Source organism: Pelodiscus sinensis, chromosome 1 (assembly GCF_049634645.1).
Source record: "Pelodiscus sinensis isolate JC-2024 chromosome 1, ASM4963464v1, whole genome shotgun sequence".
NCBI lineage: Eukaryota > Metazoa > Chordata > Testudines > Trionychidae > Pelodiscus > Pelodiscus sinensis.
The window spans coordinates 119,836,696-119,854,990 of NC_134711.1; the positions used below are offsets into that span (position 1 = coordinate 119,836,696).

General features: G+C 42.1%; 1 protein-coding gene across 1 annotated transcript in view; it reads right to left on the reverse strand.

Moving 5' to 3' along the window:
- The window catches only part of TM7SF3 (transmembrane 7 superfamily member 3), a 32,561-nt gene extending 17,892 nt beyond the window's left edge, over window positions 1-14,669 (reverse strand). Inside the window, exons 1-2 of the mRNA XM_006127681.4 lie at window positions 14,332-14,669; window positions 568-722 (exon numbers count right to left, since the gene is read on the reverse strand). Coding sequence (XP_006127743.1) covers window positions 568-722; window positions 14,332-14,416 — 240 coding nt within the window. The 5' untranslated portion in view covers window positions 14,417-14,669. The remainder of the gene's footprint in view (window positions 1-567; window positions 723-14,331) is intronic.
- Between the last annotated feature and the right edge of the window lie 3,626 nt (window positions 14,670-18,295).

Genomic DNA, 18,295 nt, shown 5'->3' on the forward strand with positions numbered 1-18,295 from the left:
CAAGGCAGAACCAGAGCATTCCAATGATTTGTTCTTTGTTCCCCAAATCGAGCAGCTCACTCAGCTGTCAGAGCTTTGAAAGGAGAGAGGAGCATGCCAAAAGGGCACCAGAGATCACAAAACACTGAGCACAGCCATCAGGGTAGGTACTGTCGGATAGCCAGTTTGCTCGACAAAACAAACAGCAGTGTCCAACACTGGCTCTTTATCAGCAATAGAGGGAAGGGAAAGAAAAAATTCTCTCTCAGGGCTGGAATATTTTTGTCACCATATCTGGGTGTTTTTCCCCGACAAAAGTCACATTGCAGTGTAAACACTCTCGCTGTTTTGTCACAAAAACTGCCTTTTGGTGACAAACATGCCAATGTAGACAAGGCCTGAGTTCTAACGTTTGGGAGCTCCAATATTAACAATATACTCTTGGTGCAGAGTTTCATTCCTCCCTCGCCTCCAGACACAAAATTATTCTTACAACAAAGCAATTTTCTAATTGTCCTCTTCCAAGGTTGAGTACCACTAGATAATGCGAACACAACTGAGATACTTGGATTCCAACTTCACACATACCTTATTAAAAGAGATGGTTATATTTTTTTGGTGGGAATGTACTTGAAAAATAATGACAGACGCAGTGCTTGCAATATTCCTTATTACAGCTTCCACTTGGATGGTCTTGTTAAGTAGCACATTTCTGAACTTGCCCAAAGAGAGTTCAAGAAGACCTGCATTAAATAAATATTCAACAATCAAAAAAGTTATGTTGGTATCTTTAAAGGGAGAGGAGGAAATAGACAGATGTAACAAATGTAAAGACTTACAAGGTGCAAAAATTGGTCATCTGGAAACAAAGCAGAATTTGGTGTTAAAAAAATTCAACACCACCACCAGTAAACCTTACACCATCATAAAAAAAAAAAATAGTTGTTTCTGCAGAAGAAAGCCCTAATGCAAATTTAACCCAGGGACTCTCAGGAAGCGTGCATCAGAGGGGCTATCCTCAATAGAAACCTTATGCTGTGAAGAATGGAGTTAGGTCCGCATTTCTCAAAGTGTGGGGGGGCAGTCGCAAGCAACTTAGACAGGGGTCCTGTTTGAGAACCCGAGTTAGGTGGTAGTACTGGCCATGACTATAAAGAAGAGCAAACAACATTGAGTATGGAATAAATAGGAGTTGAGTTAGCAGACATGCTGCTGAATGCCACTTACCCTTGTCTACTGGTATAACTGACTACTCAGTGCACTGCTCTCACAATATAGTGTTTAGACATAACAGGTAGAATCCAGGTTAGGGATGTTAGATATTGATTCATTTAATAGCAGCATAACTGTATCAAATCTTAGCAGTTACACAATTAGTCAACAATGCTCCCAGCCCCACTCCTGAGGAGACCCCTACCACTTTGCACTGCTGCCTCTCATACAGAGGCAGCAGCAAGGGGCAGCAGCAGCCCTTGTCTGCAGGGGGCCTGAGCTCCCTGTGGACAGAGGCTGTGCTAGCATTCCATAGGGTAGCCTCCCCCTATGCTGATGCCTCTGTGGGAAGCAGCAAATGGGGGGGGGGGGAGGAGAGGGAACAGAGGAGAAGAGAGGCAGCTCTACATAGCTAGCACATGCAGAGAGCTGGTTTTTGGTGGGGGGGTTTTTTGCTTCTGACTTGTGTGCGCCTCCCCCCAGGCTTACCATAATTCATAGGTAACAACAAATCTCACACTGTTTCAAGTAACTGCTCAGTATTCGGAAAACTTAAAGTTTCTGCTCTCACACTACTTCATAACACCTACTGGTTTTTCATAACACCTGAACATTAGTTAATCGGTGTGACCATGTGAGAATTCTTTCATCAATCTAGCATGGTCTGTGGATTAGATGGTTTAACTACTTCCTCTGGTGTGAATTTCACAACCCTGAGACATACTTATAGAAATATAACTTTTCAGTGTAGACCAGCCCTTATGAAACAGTGATTTTTTCCAGTTTAGCTTAATCCAGAAGAAGAGTGCATACACTTGGGAGTTATTTCAGAATCATTCCTGTGTAGACTAGCCCTTATACAGTACATCATTGAAGTTTGTTAAATGATTCTGCTTCTCTGATTTGGAGCCAGCTCAAGGCTGCAGAAAAACTTACACCTGAATGATTCATCCAGCAAAAACAAGGTCAGCACACCAAGAGCAGTTCTTTTAGACTTAGTTTCAAACACATTCAGAGAAGTCTGATGTCCAGTACTAATTATTTTTCCTGGGCCAGAACTCCAGATTTTGTGCTCCATATTTCCCTCAATCCATAGGGATCATTCCCATTTATGGCAAGGAGACATTTATACAAAAAGCAAAGGCAGAACTATAACTCAAAACTTGAGCTTTTGTTTTGTAATACCTTCATTCTGCATTCAGCATCATTCACTGGGAAATAAACTCACTTTTAAGATCCCTGTTATTTCTGTTCTTTCTCTGCCAGTTTCTTTTGAATGTCTCCCTTCCTCAGTTCTTTCCACACAACAATTTCCAGCCCCTTCTGCCTTATCAGCAATGGAAGAGTCATTGGTGATATTTAGAGTCAATCAGGCTTTAGTATCAACACCTCGTCAATGAAGTTAATAGGGTAGAGAGGTGTCTTTGCAACCATTATTTCAAGCTGTCCTCAGATTCAGGAAGACAACACAGGCACAGCTACCCTCTGTTCACATTCAGATACTTAGCACCTTCTTGGGTACCAACTGATTTCATAGGAGATTTTTTTACAAATTCTGGAGAACTAATACGCCACACAGGGCACATAAGCGCCACCTGATTAACTTAAAAGCAGGCAAGCTAATCTTTCGTCAGACATTAGGCTTCCCCTCCGTGCACCCTCTAGAGGCATGCCATGTCAGACATTCAGAAACAAGAGAGCTCATTTGAGAAAGCCAAAAGGAGTTAGAAGAACAGCCAGCCAAGAACTCAACAAGTAAGAGCAAAATGTGTTTTAAGTCCATCAGAAGCAGGAAGCCTCCTAAACAATCAGTGAGGCCACTGGATGATGGAGATGCTAAAGGAGCACACAAAGACAATAAGCTTATTGCAGAGACACTGAATGAATGCTCTGATTCAGTCTTCATGGCTGAAAAGGATAAGAAGATTCCTAAACCTGAGGCATTCTTTATAGGCAACACATCTGAGGAATTGTGCCAGATTGAGGCATCATTAGAGGTGGTTTTGGAGAAAGTGATAAACTTACCAGTAACAAGTCACCAGGACAGGATGACATTCACCCAAGAGTTCTGAAAGAACTCAAATATGAAATTGTGGAACTATTAGCTGAGGTTTGTAACCTATCCTTTAAATCAGCTTCTGTACCTAATGACTGGCCCTGGCTCCGGAAGAGGAGCACGGTGATTTCCCTGCACCGGCGCAGGAGGCGTGAGTTGTCCCCGGGGCAGGTGCGCGCGGGGTTTCCCTGCGCCGCGGGGGGGGGGGGGGGGGGGGAGGTTTCCTGACATTTGGTCCAGTCTAGACAGGCCAAATATTGGAAAAACCTCTTCATACAGAAGATTTTTTTTTAAAAAGCAGCAGTATAAGGATTGGGGATAGCAAGTGATGGGGAGGAGGAGAATAGAGAGGGCGGGGCTTCAAGGAAGGGATGGGGCGGTAGATCTTGGCTTGGTCTGTCATTTAAAAAGTGATCTTGGGTGTAAATAGGTTGGCAACCACTGATCTAGGGGGTCACCAAATGAAATTAATAGGTAGCAGTTATGAAAAACAAAAGGAAGTTTTTCTTCACACAGCATGCAACCTGTGGAACTCCTTGCCAGAAGATGTTGTGAAGACAAAGACTTTAACAGGGCTCAAAAAAAACAAATTAGATAAATTCATGGAGGTTAGTTCCATCAATACTTATTAGCCAGAATGGATAGGAATGGTGTCCCTAGCCCCTGGTTGTCAGGTTGGCAATGGATGACAAAAGAAGGATCACATGATGATTACCTGTTCTGTTCACTGCCTTTGGGGCATCTGGCATTAGCCACTGTCAGAAGACACGCTACTGAGCTAAATGGACCTTTGGTCTGACCCAGTATGGCCGTTACGTTCTTATAAATACATCTACAAGACTTAGCTGGTGTTGCACAGATCTGGAAGGTAGAGGCCTCCTGCCCATGCTCCCTGGAGGCCAGAGCTGAGAGGGGGGTCACACAGGACAGCCCTGTGGCGCTCCCTGAGCTCACCTGGGGAGACAGAAGCAGGGGTACTCTGGATGGCCTAGCGGTGTTGGGGTCTGGGGGAGGGGTGATAGGGCTGCATTGCTTGGCTCCAGTGCTTGGGGGAGGCGAGGGAAAACCATGGAGGTGCCAGGACTTCCCCTGGTCCAACACTGGGGCCACGGGCCAGGAGGGGGAAGGTTTTAGAATTGGGGGCCACTTAACTGGACTTGTGACTGGCAAAATAGCAAGTTACATCCCCTGCTGGCCACTCCCTTCCTGGTGCAGCTGCCCCCTGTAGTCTCTCTGCATTACAGCTATCACCTGCACTGGCTGCCACCAGTGGTGACTGTACAGTATTGGGTCCCTCTGATGAACCGTCTCCCTTCCATGTTGTGAAAATCAATCAAATTCCAGGCAAATCCTGTTTTCCTGCCACAATCAAACCCTCACCTTAAGTTAGGATAAGAGGAAGCTGAACAAGTGTGGTGATCCTAGCTGTTACCATTTAGGAGGCATTAACAGACTTGCAGATATACAGACTCCTCTATAATGTTATACTTACACACACACACACACACACACACACGGGTTGTGCCCCATTCTTGCTACGCTCACCAACTCCCCCCCCCCCCCCCCCCCCCGGCCGCTTTCGCAGCCAAAGAGTCTTTTAATTTTGTACTGATTATATAGAAGTGCGAACAAACTAAGCTGTATAGAAAAATTGTTAATTGGTCTATTGCTCACATACATGTTACAAACCCATCTACAGACAGATCTCAGTTTTGTAGTTGGTTCTGGTTGAAATGCAAGTAAGCAAGACACAGACTCCCCTTTCAAGTAAGCTGATGTCATTCTGTTGCAAGGCAGGAAAAGCTTTTATATATAGTGAGAGAGATATAGATTTAAGAGAGATCATTTATAAAGACACAATACAGAACATAGCAAAGAATTCCACAATTAAAGCAGTAGCCTGATCTCTTAGTCAAAGTGAACTTATGTCATACTCCAAAAAGAAAAAAAAAATGGATTCTTGTCTTTGGCTTTTTAACAAAAAAAACTTCCCTCTAGAATAGAGCAGTTTCAACAGCTAGAATCAAAGAGGAATTTTTCCCAGGCACTAAATTTATACAAAAGACATGGAAAGTTATGGAAATGTAACTCTTGTCTACACACAGTACAGACACGCTGTGGTTAGTGAAAGCTTTTCCCCCACTGCCGAGCCAACATCTCTTAGCCCCAAATTACAGGAATAATCTGTACTTAATTTTTGCCAGGGCAGAGTCCTGGCATCTCTAAACTTGGCAGTTCAAACCTCCCCCTCGCCCCAGCCCCTCTGAGTTTGGCACATTAGTTATTAATGTAAATAAATTACTTGAGCTCCAGCCCCTTTTATTACAAATTAAGCATTGGTAACAAGGGTTCCATGGGTCTACTAATCTTGGCTCTCATTAAGCAAGCTGAGAGGGTGTTCAGTCTCCATGCCTACGCTGAAAGGCCCAAAAAAGATGGCGTTTGTTCTGCAGTGTCAAGATCTGTCTTTCCATCTAAACCTCATCAACTTGTTTATACAGAAGTCAGAAAATAGCCAAAGGTAACACCTACAAACGAAATGCATCATTTATTAAAATTTTAGGAGACCCAAGACAGAGATGCTAGAGAAAAGATATTTCCTACTGTGAAAGTAGAAAGAATTATACTATAAGAGAAAGATGAATTATGCTGTAATAATTGAATAAGTTGAAGGAATACTGTGTCTCTGAACAGGAAGAAGAAAAGTATGTTAATGTTGTTTGTAGGAATGCAGATTACAAAGTGCTAGCCAGAGTTAATAGGAAAAGGAACATTAGGTGTTAGGGAGAAAACAATTGAGATAACCAAGCAATTGGACAGGAGATTGCTTGTGTGCTTGATGTGGAAATGAAGAATACTTGAGTAGCCTCACAGTAATTATGTGAAGTTTTGCCCCCCCTTTTAATCCTGTTAATTTTGGCTTTCTTTTGACTGTATAAAGCAAGGGGTTTGAACCTTGTATGACAAATCTGTGAGTCCTGTCTGACTTTGACACTACCCATTCAATTATAACAAGTTGTAAGATTCCTGACTCTTAGAGTTACTGTAACATTGCTATTCATACTCCTCTTCAATCATGGGCACTTTCCAAAAGAGACTCTTTACTAATGTCCTAAAGTCCTTAACCTCCAATCAGGAGCAGAAAATGGTCTCTTTGTAAAAGAGAAAAAAAATAACTCATGTGAAAACATGCCATGGCCAACAAACAATCTGAAGGAATGGAGATGAGAAAAAAAGTATCATTCTTCCCCAAACTTCGTGGGCAAGATCTTCCAGATAGAGGCAGGATGTTTCCAAAGGATGCACTGCTCACCCAACACATCATCTGAGCCCTTTACAGTGGAATAGAGAACAAAAATCAAGGTTCTCCCTTCTGTACACACCCACAGACTTCCACATTATCTACGCTAATGAGAAGAACAATCTCTTTATTAACATGCATTCCAGTTTCAACATGTGGAGACACTACCTCGATTCGATCACAAGACATCAGCAGCAGACATCCTACCTGACAAGCTAATTTACAGGGCAGCAGTTTAAATTAAGTTGTGATGTGTAATGCTATCTGAAATATTTTTTCCTAAGCCATCCCTACCCACCTACCCCATGATTCTGGGAACTGTAATTGAAATCTAAAGTTTTATACACAAGCAATGCAGTACACAGGAATAGAAGACAAACAAGGCTGGTAATAAAGCATTTTTGCTGCCCCAGGAAGATGACAACCAAGTCAACATCATCCTATTAAAAGTCTCTAGTTATTCTGTAATCCCAAGGCATGTATTCTGCTTGTACAGCATTACTGCTTATGCCAATACATGATGAATGGAAAGCAAACAACCTACTTAGGAGCCCCTCACCACTACATCACAAGTTCTCAGTTACGTGTCAGGGTGTGTAGAAGCATTAAAACACACACACACACACGCCATGTGCAGTTTAACACATAATTTTTACAATTTCAAGTAAGCTCAGTACTGGCGCAAAGTGTCATATTGACAGCCAGGGGAGCAAAGTCCTCCACCCAAAGATCAGTACATAGCCTGTACCACCACTTCACTAGCTTGGTGCAGGCTTCCCTGTATTGAATGAAGGTACCATAGTAGTACTTACAGGGCCCAGATTAAGGCCCCATTACACTGGAGCCACACACACAATTCCTGTCATTGAGAGCTTAGAGTGGGAGGGGAAAACAGAAGTAAGCTGCCCAAATTCACAAAGTAGGTCAGTGGCAGAGCCTGAAATAGAACCCAGATCTTCCAAGGCCATACCTTTGTCACTTAGCAAAAAGTAGGATCAGGAAACTCAAACTGAATGATTACCTTTACGGGACATTAGCTAAATTCAGTCTGCAGGTCTATTCCAGTTTTTGCACCCCTCCAAGAAGGTTAACACACAGCCAGATGGCAATGACTTTTGATCGCTACCAAACCAGGCTGGATTTGAATTGTTGACCCAGAGCTAAAAGAAATTTTGTTTAAAGAGGGAACTGGAATTAAACAGCAAAATATAAGTAAAAGCAACAGCATTCAACAAGTGTTACTTAGTGTTTTCTTACTGGATATTCATTATGATCAGAGCACAACGTCATTCATGTAGAACAAGAAAGTCACAGAACTAATTAAGTGCATCTCAACACCCACTGCTTCAGCTAAGCCTGGCAAGTTACAGCACTGTTAACTTTCTGGCTTAGGGGGAGTGGGTTTTTTTTTTGTTTTTTTAACAGTGCTATCAAGTGCTAGTGTGAACCAGGCTACAGCACGGAAGCTATGCTCCCAGAACTGTTAGCTACTCCCCTCGTAGAGGTGGCTTACATAGAGTGATGATCGGAGAGCTCTCTTCCAGCTCTTGTGCCTTGGCCACACTTAAGCGCAGACAAAGCCTTCATCACTTTGAATTCTATCCCTTTCTCCCATCCTTTCTTTGCAGGATGTTAGTTTCAGCCCTCCTCCTGGTCTGATGGTGCAGGAAGTCACCTGTGTCAAGCTCAGTGTAGGATCATGGCCTGTGATATTCACTTTTTTGGAGGGCAAAGCAAGGACCTTGCATTTCTGCAGAATGCTTAACAGCCCTGGAACACTGATACTCATTACCACTGTTGGTCAGCATTGCTTTACTCCATACAAAGCTTTTTATAAATTTTGCATCTCAAGACTATACATATTAAGAGTCTGCCTGATGACTATCATTGCTGAGCATTTACAATTATTGACACACCATCCCACCCAACACCTACCCATAATCAACAAATGTTTGCACAAGATTTGGGGCATATAAAAATCAAGGCATAAGAGTACCAATTACAAACATTTAATGTACATTTGCAATATCAATCATTGACATGTATATGAATAACACAAGTATATGAAGCAGAAAGTAGAGGTACAGCACAAATCTTAATTTGCAGTTCACAGAGTGACCTCTCTTTTTAATGTGAAAAAATCTTTCAAAATATATATCTGTTTAAATTATAGTAATGTTTTAACCAAACACTGCAGTGAATTAAGTGATGGTGCATCTAGATCCAACACACTTTTCCCACACTCGTGCTTGAAGATGTGCTCATTTTTTATAACAGCTTCAGTTGGTGCTGGTAGGGACCTGAGCTGTGGCGTTGACATGCTACCTCTGCCAATTTTCACTGCACATTATTCTTCCCATGCTTCTGACACCATGGCACAGTTTGTCAACTCAATGACATTAGGCATCATTGCACTGATGTCAACCAGCAGAAAGAAGGAATCACCAGCTCACAGAATCTTCAGCACAGTACCCTGGCTAAGGCCAGAACAGAATGCTACTGCATCACTGCCAGAGGGTGCAAGGATAGCGAATAGTCTAGGCACAATGTTCTAGTACTGTGCTGCCATAGCATGAATGTTTATTACAGCTCGAGCTGAGGGTTCTTCAATGATTATGGATATACCCTGTTCAAGGTAATGATGCAAGAGTAAGACAAATACATCAGTGTTATCAGGTAATACTGATATTACCACTGGAATCTCTTTCACAACCATCCCCATCTGCTGTATGAGGTGGCTGACTGCTTATGTGGCCATATCTTCTCTCTTGATCACCACATCTTCACTTCAGGGGATGTGTGGCCTCTACCTGCAATGCCCCCTAGTTTGTGCTTTAATGGGTGCTCTTAGTCAATATTTTTGTGTTGAATGAATTCTGTATAAATTATGTCAATCAACTGTTTATTTCCAGCTAAGGTAAAACCAGCTTTCTGTGGCAGTAGCTATGTACTCACACTCAGCGGATGCTTCCTGCTTGCTTCTGTAGCACTGTTAAGTCTTGTGATACTCTGGGGATGAGTCTAGACTACATTCCTCTTTCAAAAGAGGAATGTAAATGAAGGAAATCGAAAATGCAAATGAAGCCCAGATTTTCAAATCTCACGCTTCATTTGCATAATCGCGTCCTATTGCTTTTTCAAAAAAGATTTTTTTGAAAAAAGGTGTCTAGACGCGGTTCTTTAGGGAAAAAACCCTTTTTCGAACGAACCCAGTAAACCTCATTTTTTCAGGAATAAGAGTTCTTTCGAAAAAGGGTTTTTTTCCCCGAAAGAACCGGGTCTAGACTATTTTTTTTTAATTTGAAAAAGCAGACACGATTATGCAAATGAAGCATGAGATTTGTAAATCTGCGCTTCATTTGCATTTTAGATTTCCTTCATTTACATTCCTCTTTCAAAAGAGGAATGTAGTCTAGACGCACCCTTAGCGCGGAGGTCTTTGCACTTTTCTAAGACAAGGTGTACATCACCTGCAGCTAGCTTGTGTTCAGTGCAGACTCAGAAATTGGACACCAAGTCCTTGAATATCACTTGCTGCCAGCGAGCCACTGAAAAGAGTGGAACCATCAATGACTTTACAGGAGATGTCTTGTTAAGTATGTCTAGTTGACGCTTCTATCTGCAGCTGGTTCTTTAGCTTACGCTTACCAAGGCTAAGTCTCATGTCACGAGCATCAGCGAACATTGACACGGACTCAAGGGTCAACTCAAATGACAAAACAGTCCTGCTCATGTCAACCTCTCATGAACTTGCTCATTGGCAAGCATCACATACCTTTGTTGGATAAACCTTTGTCCTTGGCATGCTCTGTTCTTGGCAGTCTGTTATCCTTGGTATTGTAGCCCACAGAGCCCTCTGGGCTACATTCAAATTCTCACAATTCGTGAATTCCAATTGTACACTAAAACAAGGTATTGCCCCAAACTTGCATTTGACTACCAGACTACTCCCCTGAACCAAGTTTTCTTCGTCACATTATTGTCCAATTTTGCAAGCAGACAATAATCACCTTGATTTATTTCTATGATATAGAATTATTGTGACAAACAAGTTCTCTCAGAATCAAGGAACCAAATTCACAGCAGAATCAAATGAACTCAGCTAAGAAAAGAGATGGGGAAACCCAAACACTTCTCTGTAGTTCCTCCCTTTACTCTTACTTGTGAAGTCACTTGTGACATTTAAGATTGTCTAGCAGGCCCTTTTACATGGTGGCATTTTGTGTGTACAGGAACAACAGCATAGGGAAGGGTCACTGACAAGTCCCCAAATATACTGCAGCTATAGCAGACCCTGGAAAGGGAATCGCGTCCCACCTGTGCTAGGTCTCTTAACTGTGTCCCTGAAATGAGATGACAGCACAATAGAAGCTTCAGGGGGTAGCAGAGTTAGCCTGTTACAGAAAAACAACAACAAATGGTCTGGTAGCACTTTATAGACTGAAGAAGCGAGCTGTGCCCACGAAAGCTCATGATACTAGCTATATGTTTTGTTAGTCTATAAAGTGCTACCAACACAATAGAAGGCTTTCACTTTGTTACAAAGGCATTGTTACCTTTTCTGCACTACAAAGAGGACTGTTGTAGTGCTGTGCCATTAGATGCCAGGCAAAGACAACTTTGTTCTTCCGTTTGAAGAAAAAGAATCTCTGTGAAATAGGATAGTATCAAGTCACCTATACCAAGTTTTGAGCAATACCTTGTTTTAGTGTCCATACAATGTTGTATTTTTCTGGTGGCTTTTGAATCTAAACACTCTATATTAAAAAATAAAACTCAATGATCCCTTGTCACTGCTTTGCACTTTCTTACCACTCTATTCAAGCTGAGTCACCAAGCTGAGTACTTGGTGTTATTCACTCAATAGTACTGCTGTGCAGCATTAAAACTACAGCAGAAATTACAAGAGATAGGATTAGAAATTAGATAGCCTCACACATTCTGTAAGGTACTGGCAAGGACACAGATCAGACCCACCTCACTTCTCACACACCAGTCTACCTTTCAAAAGAATAGTTAGAAAGAGAGCAAAGAAAACCCAGTCACTTCGTCCGAACTCAAAAAAAAAAAATCTATTGTTAATACAAAGTACATGGACCACCACTGGATATTCTAAAGGTAATTAATTCATACTTCAGATATACTTTAAGGGTTTGGTCATAGTTATTAAACATATTTTAGGGTATGTCTACACTAGCCCCCTAGTTTGAACTAGGGAGGCTAATGTAGGCATTCGAAGTTGCAAATCAAGCCTGGGATTTAAATATCCCGCGCTTGCTTTGCATCTTCCCGTCCGGTCGCCATTTTTGAAATTTACATGTCCGGACTAACTGCCCACGTCTACACGCGGCAGGGACCCAGTAGTTCGATTTAGGGCTTTAATTCGAAATATCTGTTATTCCTCCTGCAAGGAGGTTTTTTGACCAGCTTTAGAAAAATTTAGCTCTGCCTTGCAACAGTAGCCTAGCATCCTCCAAGGGGAAGTGGGTTAGTTCAGTATCACTTTGGCTGTTTCCCCACTTAAGTGTACTGCGGAAACCAAAAACACACAACCATAAAAAGTAAGAAAACTGACTTCTTCCCCTGGACTCTTTAAGATGAAAAGGGAAGTCATTGCCAGCATTCTGCAGTACAAACATGAGGATTCAATATATTTTAGCTCAGGTCTTAATAAGTGCTCACTAATTTTAGATGCTTTGATTTTCAGAAGCACTGAGCACCCACACCCTCAATTGACTTCAGTTCAGTGTCTCCAAGGGAAAGAAAAAAAGACCCATGCTCTCTCAAGCTGAGTACTAAATTAGCAAATTGGTAACATTTTTTAAATGTTGGCCTAAAAATCCTATTACACATGACAAGAGCTAGAAGTACCTTGTGGCCAAATATTTTCTATGCTTTACTAAAAGATATTAAATTTAAAGCAAAGTTGTAAGAATCCAAGTTCCCCCAAGCTACTGAACTGATGTGGTGAAGACAAGTCAGTTTCACAACCAACAATACACAAGGGAGAGATGTGGCCAATGTCGCATCAGACTGCCTTTGACTATCCCTAATCCCACAGACAAATATCCATTTTGCATCTGGGTGAACTGGAGTTGATCTTTCAGTACAAAAATGGAACAAGGCTTGAAATCATCACTTTCAGGACCATAGTCCCATGTGTTAGCTGCTGTAAGAGACAAGCTAAAGAAAAAATTCAGAGACAAGGCCAACATTCAATCAAGTTGGCCATGTCTGCATGGAAATACTGAGGCTTGATCTAAAACACTACTAATTTATGTCCATATAACTACATTGCACTGATGAACTATTTTGGAATCATCAGATTCAAGAACCAGGCTCTATAACAATTTACTTAGTAGTTACGTCTGTTTCTTGGGTCATTAAAGAGACAACACTTTGCAAGCTTAAAAAACAGATCTACGAGACTAATCAGTTTCTCTGAGACTCTACTGCCTATTAACTCAACATGACACACTGAGCAGAAGAGTGATTGAATTAACCATGGTATTTGTAGTACTAAAATTCCATGTATGTTCCTTAACACTTTAATTATTCTGAAAGAGAAATGTCAAGTTAAAACTAAAACATGAGCCACACTGTTCACTAGTTGTCAGCAACATGAGATCAAATCAATTTCTGCACTTCTTAACACAGATAGATATGTATTATCAGAAATTAGGAATCAAACAAAAAACATTTCTGCATTAAGATCTCGCTCTCACATGAGAAGTTTCAGTCCAGAGTATCTAGACTGTCATTCAGTTTAAAAGCTAGGGGAAAGAAGGATAATGATGGCAAAATTAATACAGCCACAAAGTATTTTGTTATAACCAGAACTTCAAAATATTTCAGAGATATCTTGTATATCAACCTCTGTTGATATTCAACCTTCCTTGTGCAGCACAATCTTCCTCATCCAACCTTCCTTGAGCAGCACAATCCAACAGTTTGAATTTGAAACAGCACATATTTCAAAGAAGGGGCATGCCAGTAGTGTTTGGCTTATTTTTGTTAACCATTTTTGTTCTACCATTCAATGGAGTTATACCCTCTAAGTACATTTCTGTTGCTTACATGCAACACACGCTGCTTTCTATTAAGATTCTCTGGATCATAATGAAATGCTTGTTCACAGCAGGAAAAAAGCCTCACTGTTGCCAAAACATATGACTGAGCCCTGATCCATGAAACACATGACATGCTCCTTTAAAACTACAGTGTTCACGATCATTTCACTCCTTATGCAAGTCACCTGATTTTGGGGACCAACCCAACAACCCATGCCAATTCCCCACGGTGTAGAAAGCATTCTAGGGTGCACTGACAACTATTCAAATGTTCTTTGCAAATAAATAAAGATCCCACAAGGGAACATGGCTACCCCAGGCAGAGAAATTACTGGGAATCTTGACAAACTATTCCAGGCCACCCCTTATTTTCATGCTGAAGGAAGCCGCTAGCAGCTGTGATCCAGGATCATCTTTGCAGCCTGAGAGATGACCCCCGGCTATTATTATATGCGTGGGGTGACAATCCCGAGGTCCCCACTTGCTCACGAAGATCCCCTTGGCAAACGCACTTGCAAAACAAGAACGCAAAGAAGCAGCTGCCAGCCATCTGTTGGTAAAGCCAGTCGCGCTCCCTCCGACCGCGCAGCTGTGAAAGCGGGGCCCACCTGCCACCTCAGGGCACTAGGGAGGTCTGTCCGGGGGGGGATTATCCCCCCATCCCAGGCCAGAAGGGGCCTTTATTTCCTTTCCCGCCCCCCTTTTTAGCTTACCCGTGCTGGAGGCGACCAGGGCTCCACGCCCGCCCACGAGCCCCAAGATCAGCAAGGTGCCGGGGAGGAAGCGCGGGAGCCACATTGCGCCTGGAAAACCCCCCCCGCCGCGCCCGGGCTGGGGCGGGGGAAGGAGCCGCACAAGCTCGCGAGACGCTACCTGCGCGGCGCGGGCGGCTCTGAGCCGGGCGAGCCCCTCATCGCAGCCCCCGCGCGCCCTAACGCCGGCCGGAGCCGGCCGCGCCTCCGCTCGCCTCCATTTCTAACCCGCGGGGAGGCCGCGAGCGCCCCCACTTCCGGCAGCGAGCCCGCTGCGCCGCGCTGCTAGCTTGCGTGCACGAGGAGCGCGGGGCGGGAGAGGGGCGAGGCCGGGAGGAGGGGGGGTGGCAGGGAGCGCTGCAGGAGCCAGGGCTGCTTGGCAGTGCACCTGAAGGGCCCCTAGTGTGCGCGCGCCGCCAGGCCTTGTGCAAGGAACAAACACGAATCAGCCAGAACTAGTGGGACGAGCCCCCGTCTTGTGTGCGTGTGCAGCTGCTTGTCAGTGATTAGCGAGCCTCCCTAGGGTTTGCCTGGAGGGAAATGTTGGCCCTAGCAGATGTTTATATCCCTCAGCGCGGACGTCTGTTATTGACTCGGAAATGCCTGGCTGTTGTAAATATTATTGATCGGCCTTGCAGGAGTCCTGGAGGCCAGTTGAGATCAGGCTGCTAGGCTCTGGACACGCGTCTTAGCAGCCGCTTTGCCAAGGTTCTCATCTAACCCTTTCCCCGCTTAAGAAAGTTGCACCAGTTATTAAATGATTGGGTTTTGAAATGACTGTTTTTCTTGAAGCACCAGATCCTAGAGGCGGGTTGTGGTGTGAGACTTTCAGACGTCATCTCAAAATAAATGTTTCTAGCCCTCTTGGTTGTGGAGAAAAGTCCAAAAACGTGGCTCAGGTACACGCTAAAAGCTCAGGAAACGGACGAGCAATTAAAAGATCACCACATGTATTGTTATTACATTTTAGTAATTTTTAAACCAAGCTCATGATTTTTGGTGGGCCTCATCCATAGTGTTTGGAGGTTGGGAGCAGAGATGCTGAGAGCCATTGAACCAAACTGTAAACCCCATCTATAATGGTAACTTCTTCAAGCCAGGGAGTGCAGCAGAACTCCTAGTTCCAGCACCTCTGAGTGGGTGTACTATTATAACAAAACCAGTACAAATACCTGGGGAGATAGTTTTGTTTTAGCTTAAGAGTGTCTTGCTTTGGCTTAATGTAAACTGGTTCCCAATCAACCCAAGCTAACCGAAACCAAAAAACCACTCAAACTGAAATCACACAGAGGTTTGCACTGTAACAGTTTAAATTCACACCTTAGGCATGCAACTTTCTTGTACAGACAGGTCCTACATAAGTGTTTGGGAGATTGAAATCTTTGTCAGGAGGGATGGCGGTTTATTGTGATTTGTCTCTGCTCATGAGATTGTTAGCCAAATTCTACGTGCTAGGGCAACAAAATGATAAATCAAATTCGATACTGATTAATGCAAAGTAATTCACACTGGAAATCATAATCCCAATTATACATATAAAATGACAGGGTCTAAATTAGCTGTTACCACTTAAGAGTGAAATTTTGAGTCATTGTGAGTGGTTCTCTGAAAACATCCACTCAATGTGCAGCAGCAGTCAAAAAAATGAATAGAATATTGGGAAACATTAAGAAAGGGATAGATAATCGGCCAAAAATTCTTATTGCCTCTATATAAATACATATTGAATATTGCATGCAGATGTGGTTGTCCCATCTCAGAAAAGATATATTAGAATTGGAAAATGTTCAGAAAAAGGCAACAAAAATTATTAGAGGTATGGAACAGTTTCTGTATGAGAAGAGATTAATAAGACTGGAACTTTTCAGCTGGGAAAAGAGACCACTAAAGGGTTATACTATCATGAATGGTGTGGAGAAAGTATATAATGAAGTGTTATTTACTCCTTCTCATAACACAAGAATGATGAGTCACTAAATGAAATTAATAGCCAGTAGGTTTAAAATAAACAAAAGGGAGCATTTCTTCACACAACACACAATCAGCTTGTGGAATTCTTTACCAGAATTGTTGTGAAGGCTATAACTATGAAAGGGTTACAAAAGAACTAGATACAGTAATTATTTGCTTAACACGTGCCCGCTTAACACGTTTTCGCAATAGCACGATTTTTTTTAGGGAACATTTTTTGAATAATATGACCGTCCCCGAAATAACACGAAAATAATCAAGTGGGGACTACTTCGCGCGGTGGTATAAGTTGGTGAAAACAGTGATAATACACGAGCGGATGAATACACGTGGTCACAGTGCTCCTCCACTCACTCACATGTTTATCTTTATGTTTTAACAAACCACAGTGACTTGTGTTGCTAGATATCTAATGTTGACGTTGATGACTGAGCACCAACAAAAAATTGACTTTGCCACCACCACCTGAAATGCAACCCCCACCTTTTCCATCATTTTTAATGGGAAAATTGACCCCGCATAGCATGTTTTCGCTTAGCACAAACATTTTCAGAAACACATCTGTAGTGCTAAATGAGAAATTATGGTACAGTACATTCATGGAGGATACCTCCATCTATGGCTATTAGCCAGGTGTCCCTAGCCTCTGTTGTCAGAAGCTGCGCATGGATGACAGGGAATAGATTACTTGATTGCCTGTTCTGTTTATTGTCTCTAGCGTATCTAACATTGGCCATTCTTGGATGACAGCATACTGTGCTACATTAATTTTTGGTCATATCCAATATGATTATTCTATAGATTTGCATAACATCTTTTATATGTTAACTGACGTAAAATAAGAATCTCATCAGCATAGGCTTGCTTTTCCTAGAGTATCTTTTCTCAGAACTGATAGAATCATAGTCCAGTCCCCTTAAGTGAGGCAGGATTAAGTCTACCGACAGTACACTATTCTTGAGAAATGCTTTCTATGTATGCCATAAACAGAATGGCAGTTTGGATACTCTGGGCTGAAACTTACCATGCAAGATCTTAATGTTTCTGGTTGGTTCAAAATTTCTGATATTTATCTGTTCTCAGAATTGCAGAAGTTGATTTTAATCTCGTTTTACTCACAACTGATAAACAGTGTGGCTTGTGTTTTAGTTTTAACTTGACATTTCTCTTGCAAAAGAATTAAGTCATGCAAAAAAAGTGTTAAGTAACATACCTGGAATTTTAATAATACACATATATGTAGGGTCTTCAGTATTACTTTTAGACATAACATTTCTCCTTAGTCTCGGTTAGAAATGATAACTTTGCTTTTAAGGTACAGCACTTTTTTCTGCTACATGTTTTTGCATATAATCATCAGTGAGGACAGACTGTAAATTAAACAAGTTAGACAAGGTAACATGGAAGCAAACAAGGAGAGCCCTGCATGAATACAAAATTTGTATCTGCACTTGTATCCACAAAAATAAGTTGCAGATATCTGCATTGACATCTGTGTATGTGAAAACTCACAGTTAAAAAGTGGATAGCCACAGATTTGCAGAGTTCTAGACACAATTTTTTTATCCACATCCATATCTACACAAATGAGCTGTGAATATCTACAGATTTTCAGGGCTCTACAAACAAGGTCACTAGTTCTGGGCTGTACATCAAAACTCTCTAAGGATCTGATGTGACTCTAGAATCTTTCTGTGCAGTTGTGCATCACATTACTAGAAAGATATTGATAGTTTGAAGGGAGTTTAGAGAAGAAAATGATTGGAGAGCTGTTAGGATTGATTTATGAAGAAAAATATTGAAGCAATATTGCTTGAATTAAAGAGGATTTGTGACAGCAGTCTACAAATATTTGTAAATTCAAGGCTGGTAAAGAATTGTTTATAATAGTGCCAGGGAGTAAAAGTGGGAGTACTGAGAAGAAATTAAGATAGCTAAAATGTAAACTCAGTGT